Source organism: Myotis brandtii, unplaced genomic scaffold (assembly GCF_000412655.1).
Source record: "Myotis brandtii unplaced genomic scaffold, ASM41265v1 scaffold37, whole genome shotgun sequence".
In the NCBI taxonomy this organism is placed as follows: Eukaryota; Metazoa; Chordata; class Mammalia; order Chiroptera; family Vespertilionidae; genus Myotis; species Myotis brandtii.
This window is the reverse complement of record NW_005364225.1, coordinates 2,385,572-2,399,239: the sequence shown is the minus strand read 5'-3', so window position 1 is coordinate 2,399,239 and position 13,668 is coordinate 2,385,572. Positions and strand designations below refer to the sequence as shown.

General features: G+C 37.9%; 1 protein-coding gene across 1 annotated transcript in view; it reads right to left on the bottom strand.

Moving 5' to 3' along the window:
- The window catches only part of ARHGAP42 (Rho GTPase activating protein 42), a 248,988-nt gene that overhangs the window by 14,124 nt on the left and 221,196 nt on the right, over window positions 1-13,668 (bottom strand). Inside the window, exons 12-17 of the mRNA XM_014544570.1 lie at window positions 11,295-11,357; window positions 10,312-10,386; window positions 9,575-9,659; window positions 8,751-8,809; window positions 5,944-6,049; window positions 594-753 (exon numbers count right to left, since the gene is read on the bottom strand). Of these exons, the coding sequence (XP_014400056.1) occupies window positions 594-753; window positions 5,944-6,049; window positions 8,751-8,809; window positions 9,575-9,659; window positions 10,312-10,386; window positions 11,295-11,357 (548 nt within the window). The remainder of the gene's footprint in view (window positions 1-593; window positions 754-5,943; window positions 6,050-8,750; window positions 8,810-9,574; window positions 9,660-10,311; window positions 10,387-11,294; window positions 11,358-13,668) is intronic.

Here is a 13,668-nt window from a genome sequence, read left to right as displayed (position 1 = left end):
ACTAGATCTGACACAAAGGCATCACAAAATGTTTAGACCTTCAACGGTCGAATTTGTTAGTAACGCAATCAATTTGGCTTCCCCAATTTCCAATTTCCATAGTTATTCGAAGATCCCATTCTTATAAAGTCACCCTCCCGGGGGACTGGATAGAGAAGACTTCAAGACTCTGTTCCAGTTTTTTTCCTTTGGTTTTATTTAGAATTATCACCTCTGCTGTATAATTAAGAGTCTAATTCCAGAGAGATTAAAAGGTTAAAACAGACTTAACTACAAAGTTATTCTAAAGTATTATCTGAATATGTGCAAAAACCTGATTATATAAGTGCTGTGGAAGAAAATCTTTAAAGGTAAATGATGGAGAAGGAAAGGAGACCATCAGGCCAGAAGGTTTTGAGGAGGATTTAAAAACTGAACAAGATAAAGGAATATCAGAGTCCTCACGAAGAACTAATTTATACAAAATTTACAAGACTGACATTATACGAATCTGACTTCACAATGTGAAGCTCACAGATGATGCAAATGGAAAATCGAGATGATACGAATGCAACATACAGAATTTGATACTTCCACCTGAACATTCAGCCTACCTTTTCATAGTGCTCTATCAGAATCTCAACCACAATATTCTGAAACTTAATATTCATCATAGCAGCCACAGTTTCTTCCTGTGCTCTCATGAGAGTTGGGCCAAATATGACACCGAGGTTTGAGACAGTCATGAGATTTTGTTGGCTATGTAGTGATACTCTGCAAACAAGAGCAACAAAAATATCTTAAGTTAAACGTTTAGTAATTATAAAATGTTCTCAACTACCAAATTCGTGACATAAATAAAAATGTAAAACATTCCATTACAGGCTAATTTTTCCAAATAATCGGGTTCAGTCACTTGCAATTGGCATTAATGAGGATAGCCAAAAATGACATAAAAAGTTAACATAGCCAAAGTAAAACATAATTACAAAAGATAATATATTGAAGAGGAAAAATTTTGATTTCGTGAGTGCAATCACCCTAAAGAGATAGATTATTGACCCTTTGGTATTTTCTACAGTGCTATACTTCCTTTAGAACAGATGGTTTAGAGTAGGCTGGTTGTAATTTTATTTGGATTCACCAAACATACTAGTATTATTGAAAATCTACTGCCATTGCATTTAATCCTCCCAGGAAGTCAGGTTTTCCTATTGTACAGGTAAAAACATAAACAAAGCTCCTAAAATAAAACTGATGTATTTGAGGTCACAGCAAATTAGGAATAGAGATGCTCTTTGAATTTAGGTCTCCTGAATACAAGTCAAAGGCTTCCTTGAGCTCCCCACATAAGACAACTGGCCAATGTGTTTCCATCCTTCCTTCTTTCCTTCCAACCATCTTTCTAAGGCAGCGGTTCTCAACCTGTGGGTCGCGACCATCGGAAAACACATATAGCATATTAGATATTTACATTACGATTCATAACAGTAGCAAAATTACAGTTATGAAGTAGCAACGAAAATAATTTTATGGTTGGGGGTCACCACAACATGAGGAACTGTATTAAAGGGTCGCGGTATTAGGAAGGTTGAGAACCACTGTAAGGCTTCCCTGAGTGTTTCTGTAGTGCTGGCGACTGTGCTGGCAAACAGTAAGAAGAGGAAACGGGAAGAGGAAATAGGAAGAGGAAATCATTGCTGGAAATGAAACAAAAAGCCTGTAATTATTGACCTGAGCAAAGTAATCTTGGTAGCTATCAAGGATGACTCTGACTAATTAACTAATTTGGAAACTGGATATATTCTTAAGAGGAAAAGAAACCTCATTCATTTGACCACTCTCCTAGGTTAACCACTACCTTTTCTCTGTTACTTCCAGCCAGGTTTTTAGAATGGAAAGTTCTAGGAAGGAGCATAACACACAAGATTATATTTATATCTGCATATGCATCACTAACTACATCCTAAAACCAAAAGTAAACTGTTATGGGGAATCCAGGATGTTGGGTTATCCACGCAATTCCTAGTACAGGACAGGACAGGACATGTCCCACTGAATGAAATGTCCCCTGTGCCCAAGAGAGAACTATCTAAGAAGACTCTTGGTTAGACTCAGAAGAGTTTCATTCCAAATTTCCTTCTTGTATAACCCAATATTACATATTGATTGTGTAATATATATTAGACAATGTTCTAAGAAAGTAGTCTGCAAAGACAGTGAGTCTATCTGGAATCAAAGCATGGATCCATCCAACTTGGAAGTGGGGTGTAGTCAGCCTAGTTATTTAATATCTTCAGGCTTCAGTTTCCTCATCTAGTAAGTATAGCAACCCTTATAAATGAAATAATCAATTAAATTAAGTGAAATAAGATCTCAAAATAATATCCTTCCTGTAATTAAATTGGCTTTAGGAACTACTGCTAAAATATAAAAGTTCTTGGTAATGTAAGTAAACTGGACAATGATTAATATTAAGCTCACTGGAAATACATTTAGACATCCTAAAAATGTGCTCTATTTTGAAAAGGAGAGTTGATGACTATGTCAGAAGAGACAGAATATTTTGAAGACCAATTTACTCTTCACTGAATTTTCCGTCTGCTGGGCTCCTGAGTTAACACAGACCCTTCTCACCCGAATTTTACCCATTTCTGCACCTTACTCCCTCAACTCCTATAGGTAACAGACATCCAATTGCACTTCAGAATATTTAAAGTTAGAATCAAAGAAGAACCACAGATGGCCTTGTTTTAAGGAAAAAAAAAAAGGATCATCAGAAAAGAAGTAATCCTATATAATAAAAGCATAATATGCAAATTATCCCCTTGACTGGGAGTTCGACCAGGGGGCGGGGCTGGCCGGCCAACCGAGGGAAGGGAGGCCTCAGCCAACAGCAGGCAGCTGGGGGAAGGGAGGTCCCAGCCGGCAGCCAGCAGCCGCTAGGGATCCTACCCGTGCACGAACTTCATGCACTGAGCATCTAGTGATTTATATAACATCTCAGAGCTAATTAATGGAGATTTGGAATGAGTCATTAAGTTGTTGTTCCTTTAGGCCAGTGACTAATCCAGGTCACAGGTCTTAAGTTCTTTTTTTTTTCTTAACCCACATAAGGTTGCTAGGGACCAAGAGTGTTGTTAGTTGTTTATAGTTTACCCATGTCATAAGGTTGCCAGGGACCAAGAGTGTTATCAGTTGTTTACAATTTACTTAAGTCATTAGAACACACATTCTACTATACAAAAAACACTAACTAGAAAAGATGCATGCACTCCCATGTTCACTGTACACTATTTACAGTAGCCAAGGCATGAAGACAACTGAAGTGTCCACTGATGAATGAACAAATAAAGAAATTATGGTATGTATCAAAAATGGAATTTTACCCAGACATAAAAAAGAATGAAATTTTGCCATTTATGAAAATATGGAGGGATCCCAAGAGCATTATGCTGAAAACGAAATAAGTTAAACAGAGAAAGACAAACACCATATGATCTCCCTCATATGTGGAATGTTAAAGAACAACAACAACAAAAAACACACAAAAAGCTCACAGATATAGAGGATGTGGGGTCAGGTGTGGAGAAAATGTGTGAACTGTTGTTTTCTAATTGAATAAAATATTTTTTAAAAATAGAGACTTTATAAAAGTAGTTTCAAAAAGTCAATAAACAAAACAAAACAAAAAAAACAGAGAAAGAAAAAAAAGAAAAGAGCCAGGAATGGTGGTAAAGGATGAACAAGGAAATTTTAAGCACTTTTCTATGGCCAGATACCCTGCCCTACTATTCCTTGTTATCAAAACAACACACATTCAAATTAAGGGTGAAGCTTGTGTTCGTCTAATACCCTGGGTAATTAAGCAACAACATTCATGTCAATTTAAAAAACACAATAAAAAAGACTTTACTAGAAAAATAGCTTGAATACAACAAGAGAATGACCAATAAATACAGTGTGGTTAAATTTCATAAAGAGGTTATACACAATTCAAAAACATAATTTAAGACTAATTCAGACCAAGGATGAGTCCTTGTTCATTAGCAATAAAGGTATTGCAATAGGCAACAGTTAACAATGAACTTGAAATTATGCCATTCCAAGTGGATTCCTACGGGGAATTTAATATTATCTCAAAGCCTGCACATTGAGAGTTATTAATATGTTATGTAGCACTATTTCAAATGTGCATGGCTAAAATTAGCATAAATTGGGTTATTACTTCTAGCAAACAAGGAAGGGATTAATTATTTGATTATGAATCATGGTATTCATTAAGATGGAAAATGTCTTTTTAACAGTCTTTGCGACAGTGTCGATGGACCTGCAGAACATTATGCTAAGTGAAATAAGCCAGTCAGAGAAAGACAAGTAGCATATTATTTCACTCATATGGAATCTAATGAACAAAATGAACTAACAAGCAAAATAGAGACAGACTCATAGGTACAGAGTAGTCAGACAGCTCTGGTGGTGGTGGCCGGGTGTTGGGTGTATATGTGAAGGGATTGAGCAAAAAAGAAAGAGAAAGAATTCATGGACACAGATAACAGTGTGGTGACTGAGGGGGACGGGGCAGGGGGGAGGTGAAAGAGGGTATATGGGGGATAAATGGTGATAGAAACAAAACAAATTAAATAAATTAAATAAAAATAAATTAGAAAAAATGAAAAATGGTAAGGGGATTCTGAAATAAGTTTAAAATGTGAATTTAGACTTTTGTTTCCAGCAGCATGGCAAATAAACTTCTGGATAAAGAGAGAAGAGAGAGAGAGAGAGAGAGAGAGAGAGAGAGAGAGAGACTCAATTTCTAGATAGATATATAATGGTTAATTTTATGGCCAAATTTGCAACACCACAGTGCCCACATATTTGGTCAAACATAATTCCAGCTATTTCTGTGAAGGTATTTATCTTCTTACATAAGATTAACGTTTAAATCAGTAGACTCTGAGTAAAGCAGATTACCCTCCATAACTTGGGTGGGCTTCATACAATCAGCTGAAGGTCTTAAGAGAAAAAGAGTAGGTCCCCTGAGAAAGAGGCATTCAGTCTCTGGGCTGCCTTAGATTCCAGCTGCAAAATCAACTCTTTCTGTGTCTCCAGCCTGCAGGCCTGCCCCGCAGGCATCAGGCTTACCAGCCTCCCAATCATGTAAGCCAATTCCTTGCAATCAATCCATCTCTCTCATATACATACACATACACACATGTATATAGGTATCTATAATAATAAAAGCGTAATATGCTAATTCGACTGGATGTCCTTCCGGACGACCTTCTGGACGAATCCGGGGCTGTGAGGGAAGCCTGGGTCCCGGGTGCCAGAGGGAAGCTGGTTCCAGCAGCCGGGGGAAGGAAGGCCTACTCTTGCACTAATTTTGTGCATCGGGCCTCTAGTATGTATATATGTGTATACATAATCACAAACATCCTATTCATTCTGTTTCTCTGGAGAAACCTGACTACTGTGATATCTATCAAGATTTTTAAATACATCAATGACTAACAGCAGAGTCAGAAAAATCTTCAGAGACCAAGAGATACTATGAGTCCAAAGAAAGGAGCTAATATTAGAGTGGAAGTTTGACCTGGTAGAACCTGTTGATCCTGATAATATGGAGAACTAGTTTTCAAACTTAGGGATTACAATGTATCTAAAAGAATTGGGGGAAAACTATATACTTCCACATATATTTTTAAGTTGACATATAAGTTTTTCATCATTAGCTTAACCGTTGCAAAGGATAGAATTATTTTTATATTGTACACATACCCAGGTGCATACACATGTACATATAGATATATCTCAAAATTAGTCATTCATTTTTAAAGCACATTCTACAGACTCTCATGACAATAGCGATGTCCCAGCACCATCACACACTTAAGATGACACGGACAAGCTTAACTTTAACAGCTGAACAAGTAAAGTGAACAACAGAAGTCAGAGAATTACTTGACCAGGTGCTTTATTAAGATGTCCAGCATCTCTCGGTTTTTCTCTGGTAATTTGTGTACCAGTGCATGTACAGCCTCCACCCGGTAGTTTTGGTCATCAGATTCTGTAACATACAAAAGGTTGCAAATCTCAAGTTTTAATTGCATTAAAATGTGTACATAAACACTAATAATCATCACAACGACACCCACCCCTTCATGTCTTAAAAGCACTGCTTCAAATAGTTATTATCACATATCTTTCCCTAAGGCTGAGAGAGGCTCAGTAACTTGTCCATGGCCATGAAGTTAGTGAGAAAAGAAGTTAGCAAACCCAGTGATGGCGAACCTTTTGAGCTCGGTGTGTCAGCATTTTGAAAAACCCTAACTTAACTCTGGTGCCGTGTCACATATAGAAATTTTTTGATATTTGCAACCATAGTAAAACAAAGACTTATATTTTTGACATTTATTTTATATATTTAAATGCCATTTAACAAAGAAAAATCAACCAAAAAAGTGAGTTCACGTGCCACCTCTGACACGTGTGTCATAGGTTCGCCATCACTGGACTAGAGGAAGCAGGCATTCCTTTCCAAATTTTACGAATTCAGAAACAACCAGGAGTTCTTTTTCTGAGGGGTCAGAATCATAGCGCAAACCGAGGCCTAGTCAATTTTAAGCCCATGCTACCAACAGTAAATCTGAAGAGTGAGAAATCATCTACAGCAAGTCTTGTCTGCCAAGCCAAAGCCAAGATGCAGACTTATCTGCTAGAGAACCTTCTAGTCCTTCAGAATAAGGGATCTATTTAACATTCTTTTACTGCAATAAACAAATCCTGGGGTGACTGCCCACCCTACCAAGCTTTCTCTGCCTAACCAATAGGGCTGATATTATGGGACCACCATTTCTTCTAGGCACACCTATCTGGAGTGAGGAAAGGCTGGCCAAACAGAGCTCTCTCTCTCCCAGGAGTTGAAATAACTGATCTGTCTGCTGGATATGTGGAAAGGCAGACCGTGTAAAACCAGGGCTGCCGGGACCTAATGTGCTCCAACCCAAGAAAGTCGGACTGAAAGAACAGAGATGAGAGACCTTCCAAATACAGCAGGGAGAGACACGTCAGTCCCCAGCTCTGCGGTTCCTGGTTGCAGACCCCTGGGAGGCCTGACCCCTCCTCGGCCAAGGAGTTCTGGGAGATACTACTTCCTCTCTAAACAGCCTCCCCTTCTTACTGAGTGGATTTCTGTGGCTTGAAACCAAAGAATATCTAATTTTATTAACTTAACATCTATAAATAGGATTACCCTTGATCCAGACAAAAGATGAATTCTTATAGATAAGAACACATATTAATGATCATGGTAGTAAATAATATAATCATTATTTGCCAGAGAATAAGTGTAGAAAAAAAGTCTCACAACCAGATGTTTGTATCAAAATCAGCAGCTCATTGAGTCATTTCAGCTAAGTGGCTCAACTGCCATTTGTTATAAAATACATTATTTTATACAAGGAAGAGTTCTAGATTAAGAGTCTAACAGACTGGCTTGTAACTCTGGTATTGCCATGAGTATACCAGTGTCCTTACACAACATCTTTTTGCCCAGTCTGGATCCTGACTTCTTAATCAATGAAATGATTAAGGTCTTGTTCATTTCACAAAGGTAGATTTTCATAAAGAGAATGTTGCGAGAAGAGCTTTCTGGAGGAAGCTCAGTAGCATAGTTGTACATATCTATTCACAGGATCATGTGGTCAGCCATGTATGCTGGATTAAAAACCCAGGCCACTCAACTTTATCTGACACTGTTATCAGCAGACAGCGTTTCCTGTGACATTACAATGTGTGGTAATAAAATAAGGCAACTGATTTCTTTCTTGGATTGTGAAAAATACATTGGTTACAGTCACACCTCAACATCTTAACAATGAAATTCCAACTGCTAATTGTTACAACGTGTTGTGATGCTGTCAGATGGCGCTTTGGCACTCTGATCCCAATGTTGTAAAAGTACATATTTCTGCCCTAACTGGTTTGGCTCAGTGGATAGAGCATCAGCCTGCGGACTGAAGAGTCCCAGGTTCAATTCCAGTCAAGGGCACATGCCTGGGCTGCTGGCTCAATCCCTAGTAAGGGCTGGCAGGAGGCAGCCAATCAATGATTCCCTCTCATTATTGATGTTTCTATCTCTCTCTCTCTCTCCCTTCCTCTCTGAAATCAATCAAAAATATTAAAAAAAGTGCATACTTCTAACTTCTCACAGATACCTTCCCCCACCTCCCTTCAGGTTTTGAATTAAACCTATCTATTCACATCACATTTTAACAGTCACCGATCTAAAGAAATGACATAGATAAGTAATCACCAATACTATAAATATAATATGGGGGAAGGAGATCGAGGGAAGTGCCTTTTGCCTGCCAAAAATATCTGATTCTTCTCTCCAGATCTGGGAACACAGTATGTGAGTATGTGTATGGTAGTGGCATAACTGACTGTACATATTTGTGGTCTTATCTATTTAACCATAAAGTTGCTCTTGTAAAAAACTGGCCTCCATCAATCCAAGTAAAATGTAATGAGAATAATTTCTCACAGCTTTTGCTGATCACACCAGAATGTCACTCCAATGAGGTCTTATTAAATGACAAAATATTTTAATTCATCCTGCAATTTCTTATTTGTTAATAAACCATATTATAAGCTATTAAGTAACACATTGACAATTTCTTAATATGTAGAGAAGTCTTAACTCGTTGGTTTAAAGTTATACCTCTAAGTAATACAGCATAAAACGACATCAATGGAAGCATACTTACTAACAGCAAGAATAAAATCTTTGTGCAACTTGTAGGTCATTAGTGGTTCTGCAAGGCACCTGCAACAGAGAACGAAGCATACTTTACAATGGCAGCATCTCTTTATTTCCCTGGACTCGCGGTGCTTCCTGGGAACTGGTGGTCAGGCTGCAGGATGAAGTCCAAGTAGGGAGGCTCCAGGCAGTGTTACCATGCAGACCTCAGAGACCCAATGCCGCTTAGCACTTCTTGCTACAATTATGATGTTAAAACGGGAGGCCCAGGGACCATTTTTCACTTTGTGAGTAAAACTCCTCTCAGATATGGGGATAATAGTTTAAGAAAAATAACTTTCAATTTCAGTTTATTTGTAAGAAATACATGTGAACCCTACATTCAAATTTACTATGAAACAGCCCTGACCAGTTTGGTTCAGTGGATAGAGCGTTGGCCTGCAGACTGAAAGGTCCCGGGTTTGATTCCGGTCAAGGGCACATGCCTGGGTTGTGGGCTCGGTCCCTAGTAGAAGCATGCAGGAGGCAGCTGATCAATGATTCTCTCTCATCATTGATGTTTCTATCTCTCCCTCTCCATTCCTCTCTGAAATCAATAAAAATATATTTTAAAAAAAATTTACCATGAAACAGAAATTACTTAGTATTCATAAGATACTTCAGCTTTTTAAGTTTATTATTTGAGAAATCAAGGATAAGTTGCAGAACACTAAACATTAAAAACATTACCACCTCACGGGGTGGAGCCCGCACACGGGGCATGGCATCCCCAGGTGACGGCCCGATCCAGGCAGAGGTCACCGCAGAGTGCCCGCCGTTAACCCTGCTCACCTGAGGTAGTTTTTCAGTCCACTTGTTATTGTCTTATTATCCCATAGTTCAATATCAATGTCCATATCAGGAGGGGATTTGGGAGCTAAAGAGAATAAAAGTAAAATATTTAACAATTAAAAATACCACTTGCACCATTAAGAAAACAGGGACAAAAAAATAAGTAGATCTAACAAAGGGGCACTAACCCTCAACTATTTCTTGTGGAATAATAGTTTCCCAAGTAAAATTGTTGCTAATGGCTAACATCACAGAGCGTCCACCATGTATTGGGCATGCCTCTAAGTACTTCATGTGAATTAAAATTTCCAGGCTTCACAATTCTTAATGAAGCAGGCACTTTTATTATCTCCAGTTTATAAATGAGGAGGATGAGGCACAGAAAGGTTAAGCAAATTCCCCACGACCACAAAGCTTTCCAGTGGCTGAGCTGGATTCCAAGCCAGGCAATCTGAATCCAGCAGCCATAAATCTCACTGCAACTCTAGCTAATCAAAGGACAGGACAGAGAAAGTCCAACATCATAAAAAGCCTCCCTCTCCAATTCTGATTGTTCGTCTATTATAACTGAACATTGAAAACTGAATACAAAATATTACTTGAAAATACTCAAGGATAAGCAATAGGCCATATCTCAAAAAAAATAAAAACAAAAAAAAAAAAACCCCACACCTATGGTTTGGATTATCTGTAAGAATACAAAAATTAATTAAGTAACCGCTTCATCCAAAACTTACAAAATGTGGTGTTCATGAGTTTCTGAACTTTGGAGTTCACTCCTCCTATTCGGTAGAGGCCTAAAATTGTGATGCCTAATGGGAAGGAAAAAATCACAAGAAAACAGCTTGAGACAGCTTCCTAAGTACAGAATGTTAAAAACTCAGACATATGCCTACACAGAATCCGAAAGCTGCTTATCCAATTTTGTGGTCTCACTTTATCAAACCTCCCCTGGAAACACCCACCAGACATATATTTCTCAGAGCAGACACTGAACAGTGATTTGAAAGTCTTTGAAGATCAATCAAAGTAGCGAAGTACACCTGCCTATTCCCCACGACTTGAATATGAATATGAAATAGCATCGCTCATCTATTTCTTCGGTCACGGAGTTCTGCATGTTGAACAGTTTTGTGGCATTTTTATCTTCACTGTAACGGTGAGGAAACAGATTCAAAGAATACAAGAAACCTACTTAACGTCTCAACACTTCTAAGTGGCAAGACCAAAATTTGAATCTAAGTTTAAAGAACTCCACAGCCCAATACGAATTTTGCTTTAGACCGGTTTTCCTGGAAGTGCAATTGCCTCACAGACCACTAGGGTGGGCTTCAGGAGAGAGGTCACAACTAGAGTGAGGAAGGTGCTGAAATCACTGAAGGAAATCATATAGGGAAGGAGGGGCTGAACACAAGCTACTTAGGAATGTTACTGACCTCCCTAAAGCAGAAAGAAAAACAAAAACGAAAGGGGTACTTAGAGTAATAAGTCCATTAATAAGAAGTAAACTGAGGCTATTTTGGAAGATGTTACTAAGTATGTTTATAGGATGATTATTGATTAACTGAAGCTCAAAGTAAAACTATTTATGTATTTATATAATCACAGAATTTTTTAAATTAACCTCATGTCACTGGCTAAATACATCTCATTTTCTGAGCATTTGTATATAAGAATGGACCACACGACAGCAGTGATACACCTGTCAGGTGGTACTGACCTCTTGTTTCCACAGCTTGAATGCATTTTCTCACAAAGTTGAACCCTGCTTCATTTAAGTACACTGAAAAAGAAAAGAAAATCATTTTAAGTGTTCATGCTGAACTTACATTTCCCCTTCATTTGCCTCTGTCGTTTTATGGTTTAATGGTGGTTTTGGATAGAGTCTGAATTTTCATATGTGGTAGAAGCTGAGGAGGGTGGTTCACACTCACCGAAGTTATTGCATGACCTCGCTTCATTAGAAACACAAATCCTTTCAGAAAGTGAATGTTACATTGAGCCCTTCCATTTTCTCTAAAATTAGCAATATCCTTCATTACAGGTTTTCACAGATGATAAAAGCAAAATGCAATAAGAATGAACTTTTATTGTGTGTTAGTAACTCTAGTACAAAGCCAGTCACATGGGATTCTCAAAACAACATTATGATGTAGAGAGAAAGCTTTAATTTTAAAATGACTCACTGGGTTGCTGGAAACTTCATTTTTTATTGTTGTTATTGTTCTAAGCTCTAGAGCCAGAATTCTAAACTCTTGATTCCAAGACCAATGATCTTTCTTATTATATTTTGTACCGTATTCAAAATAATTCAAAATAACCTTAGTCAGTCCACTAAAAATCCCCCAAAGATTATTATTACATTGTGAAATAGCTATTTATTTTCATTGCTTTATGCCAGATTTTTTTTAAAATCAGTTTTTTAAGGTTTTATGGCCTGATCAAATTAGATTACTTGTTTAAACAGAAAGGATTTAATAATACTAAGTAACACTGAGAAGAAAAACTCAAAAATTTTTTTGTACTGTAATAAAAATTTTCATCACATGTGGTAATAATACTAAGTAACACTGAGAAGAAAAACTCAAAAAATTTTTTGTACTGTAATAATTTTCATCACATGTGGAGGAGATATGGCATTTCTTACTATTCCCAAATAATAACATATGCAGACAACTCAAACTAATGAAAAATTAAAACTGGCTTCCATTTAAAGATGATAGATTAAACATATTCATGTAGCTCAACATGCTAAAAAAAAATCAAGAAGGGGTGCCACCAGCAGGTGAAAAATTTGAAGAAATCCTGCACATAGAAAACCACTGAAATGGGAATTAACTGAAAGGTTTGAGAAACCTTTGGCCCAAAAAAAACCCCAAGGTACTGACATGAAAGAATGTTTATTATATGTTACTAGGTGAAAAAAGTAATCTACAGGATGATATGAACCAATTTCTTTTTTTTTCCAGTTTTCTATTTTTTTATTTTCCATCACTTTCCCCTCTTACAACTCCCTACCCCCCTCCCTGCAATCACCATACTGTTGTCAGTGTCCATAAGTTCTTTCTCTTTTCTTTCTTGCTCAATCCCTCCACCCCTCCAACACCCTCTTCCTGACCCCACCATCCCCTCACACACACACCAGAGCAGTCTGCCTGCTCTTTATCTATGAGTCTGTCTCTACTTTGCTTGTTAGTTCAGTTTGTTACCCTTTGCGACAGCATGGATGGGCCTGGAGAACATTGTACTAAATGAATTAAGCCAGTCAGAGAAAGATAAGTACCATATGATCTGACCCAATTTCTTAAAATATAATAATATGAGGGTGTTTTTTTTCCTAGGAAAGAACTCAACTTTTTTTACATATAAACTGCAAGTAAAAAAGAAGAGGACAAAGATAGAAATGATCATTTTTATTCATTGGGCTTTGGAACTATCTAATACTTAAAAAAATAAAATTAATTCCTTAGAAATTAAAAAAATCAATAGATTAAAAAATGTAAAAATGCCAAAACTAAAATACATGCTGTCACCAATAGCAACTGGCTCATTTATGTATGTGTCCCCAGTGCCTAAGTCAAGTGAATAGAAAACAGTGAATGCTTTGGGTGAACTCAACACACAAGAATGAATGGCCATGAAATAAGCATCTATTAGAGTTGACTCCCACATGAGGGTAGCTCCTTAGGACACCACACAGTGATTGCTTGTTTCCAATAATCCAAAACGCTAAGTGAAGCATTTTATACATGATACATTCCGAAATTTTTAAAGTAGTTTTTGGACATAGGAAAACAAGTGAATGGAGAGGTGAGGAACCAATCCTATATATTAAATAGGTAATATGCAAATTGACTGTCACACCCTCACACAAGATGGCTGACCCTATGTGGTCAAAGATGGCCACCACAAGATGGCCAGCAGGGGATGGCAGTTAGGGGCAACAAGGCCAGCAGGGGAGGGAAGTTGGGGGTGGCCAGGCCTGCAGGGGAAGGCAGTTGGGGGTGACCAGGGCAGCAGGGGAGGGCAGTTGGGGGGGGCAGGACAGCAGGGGAGGGCAGTTGGGGTGACCGGGCTGGCAGGGGAGGGCAGTT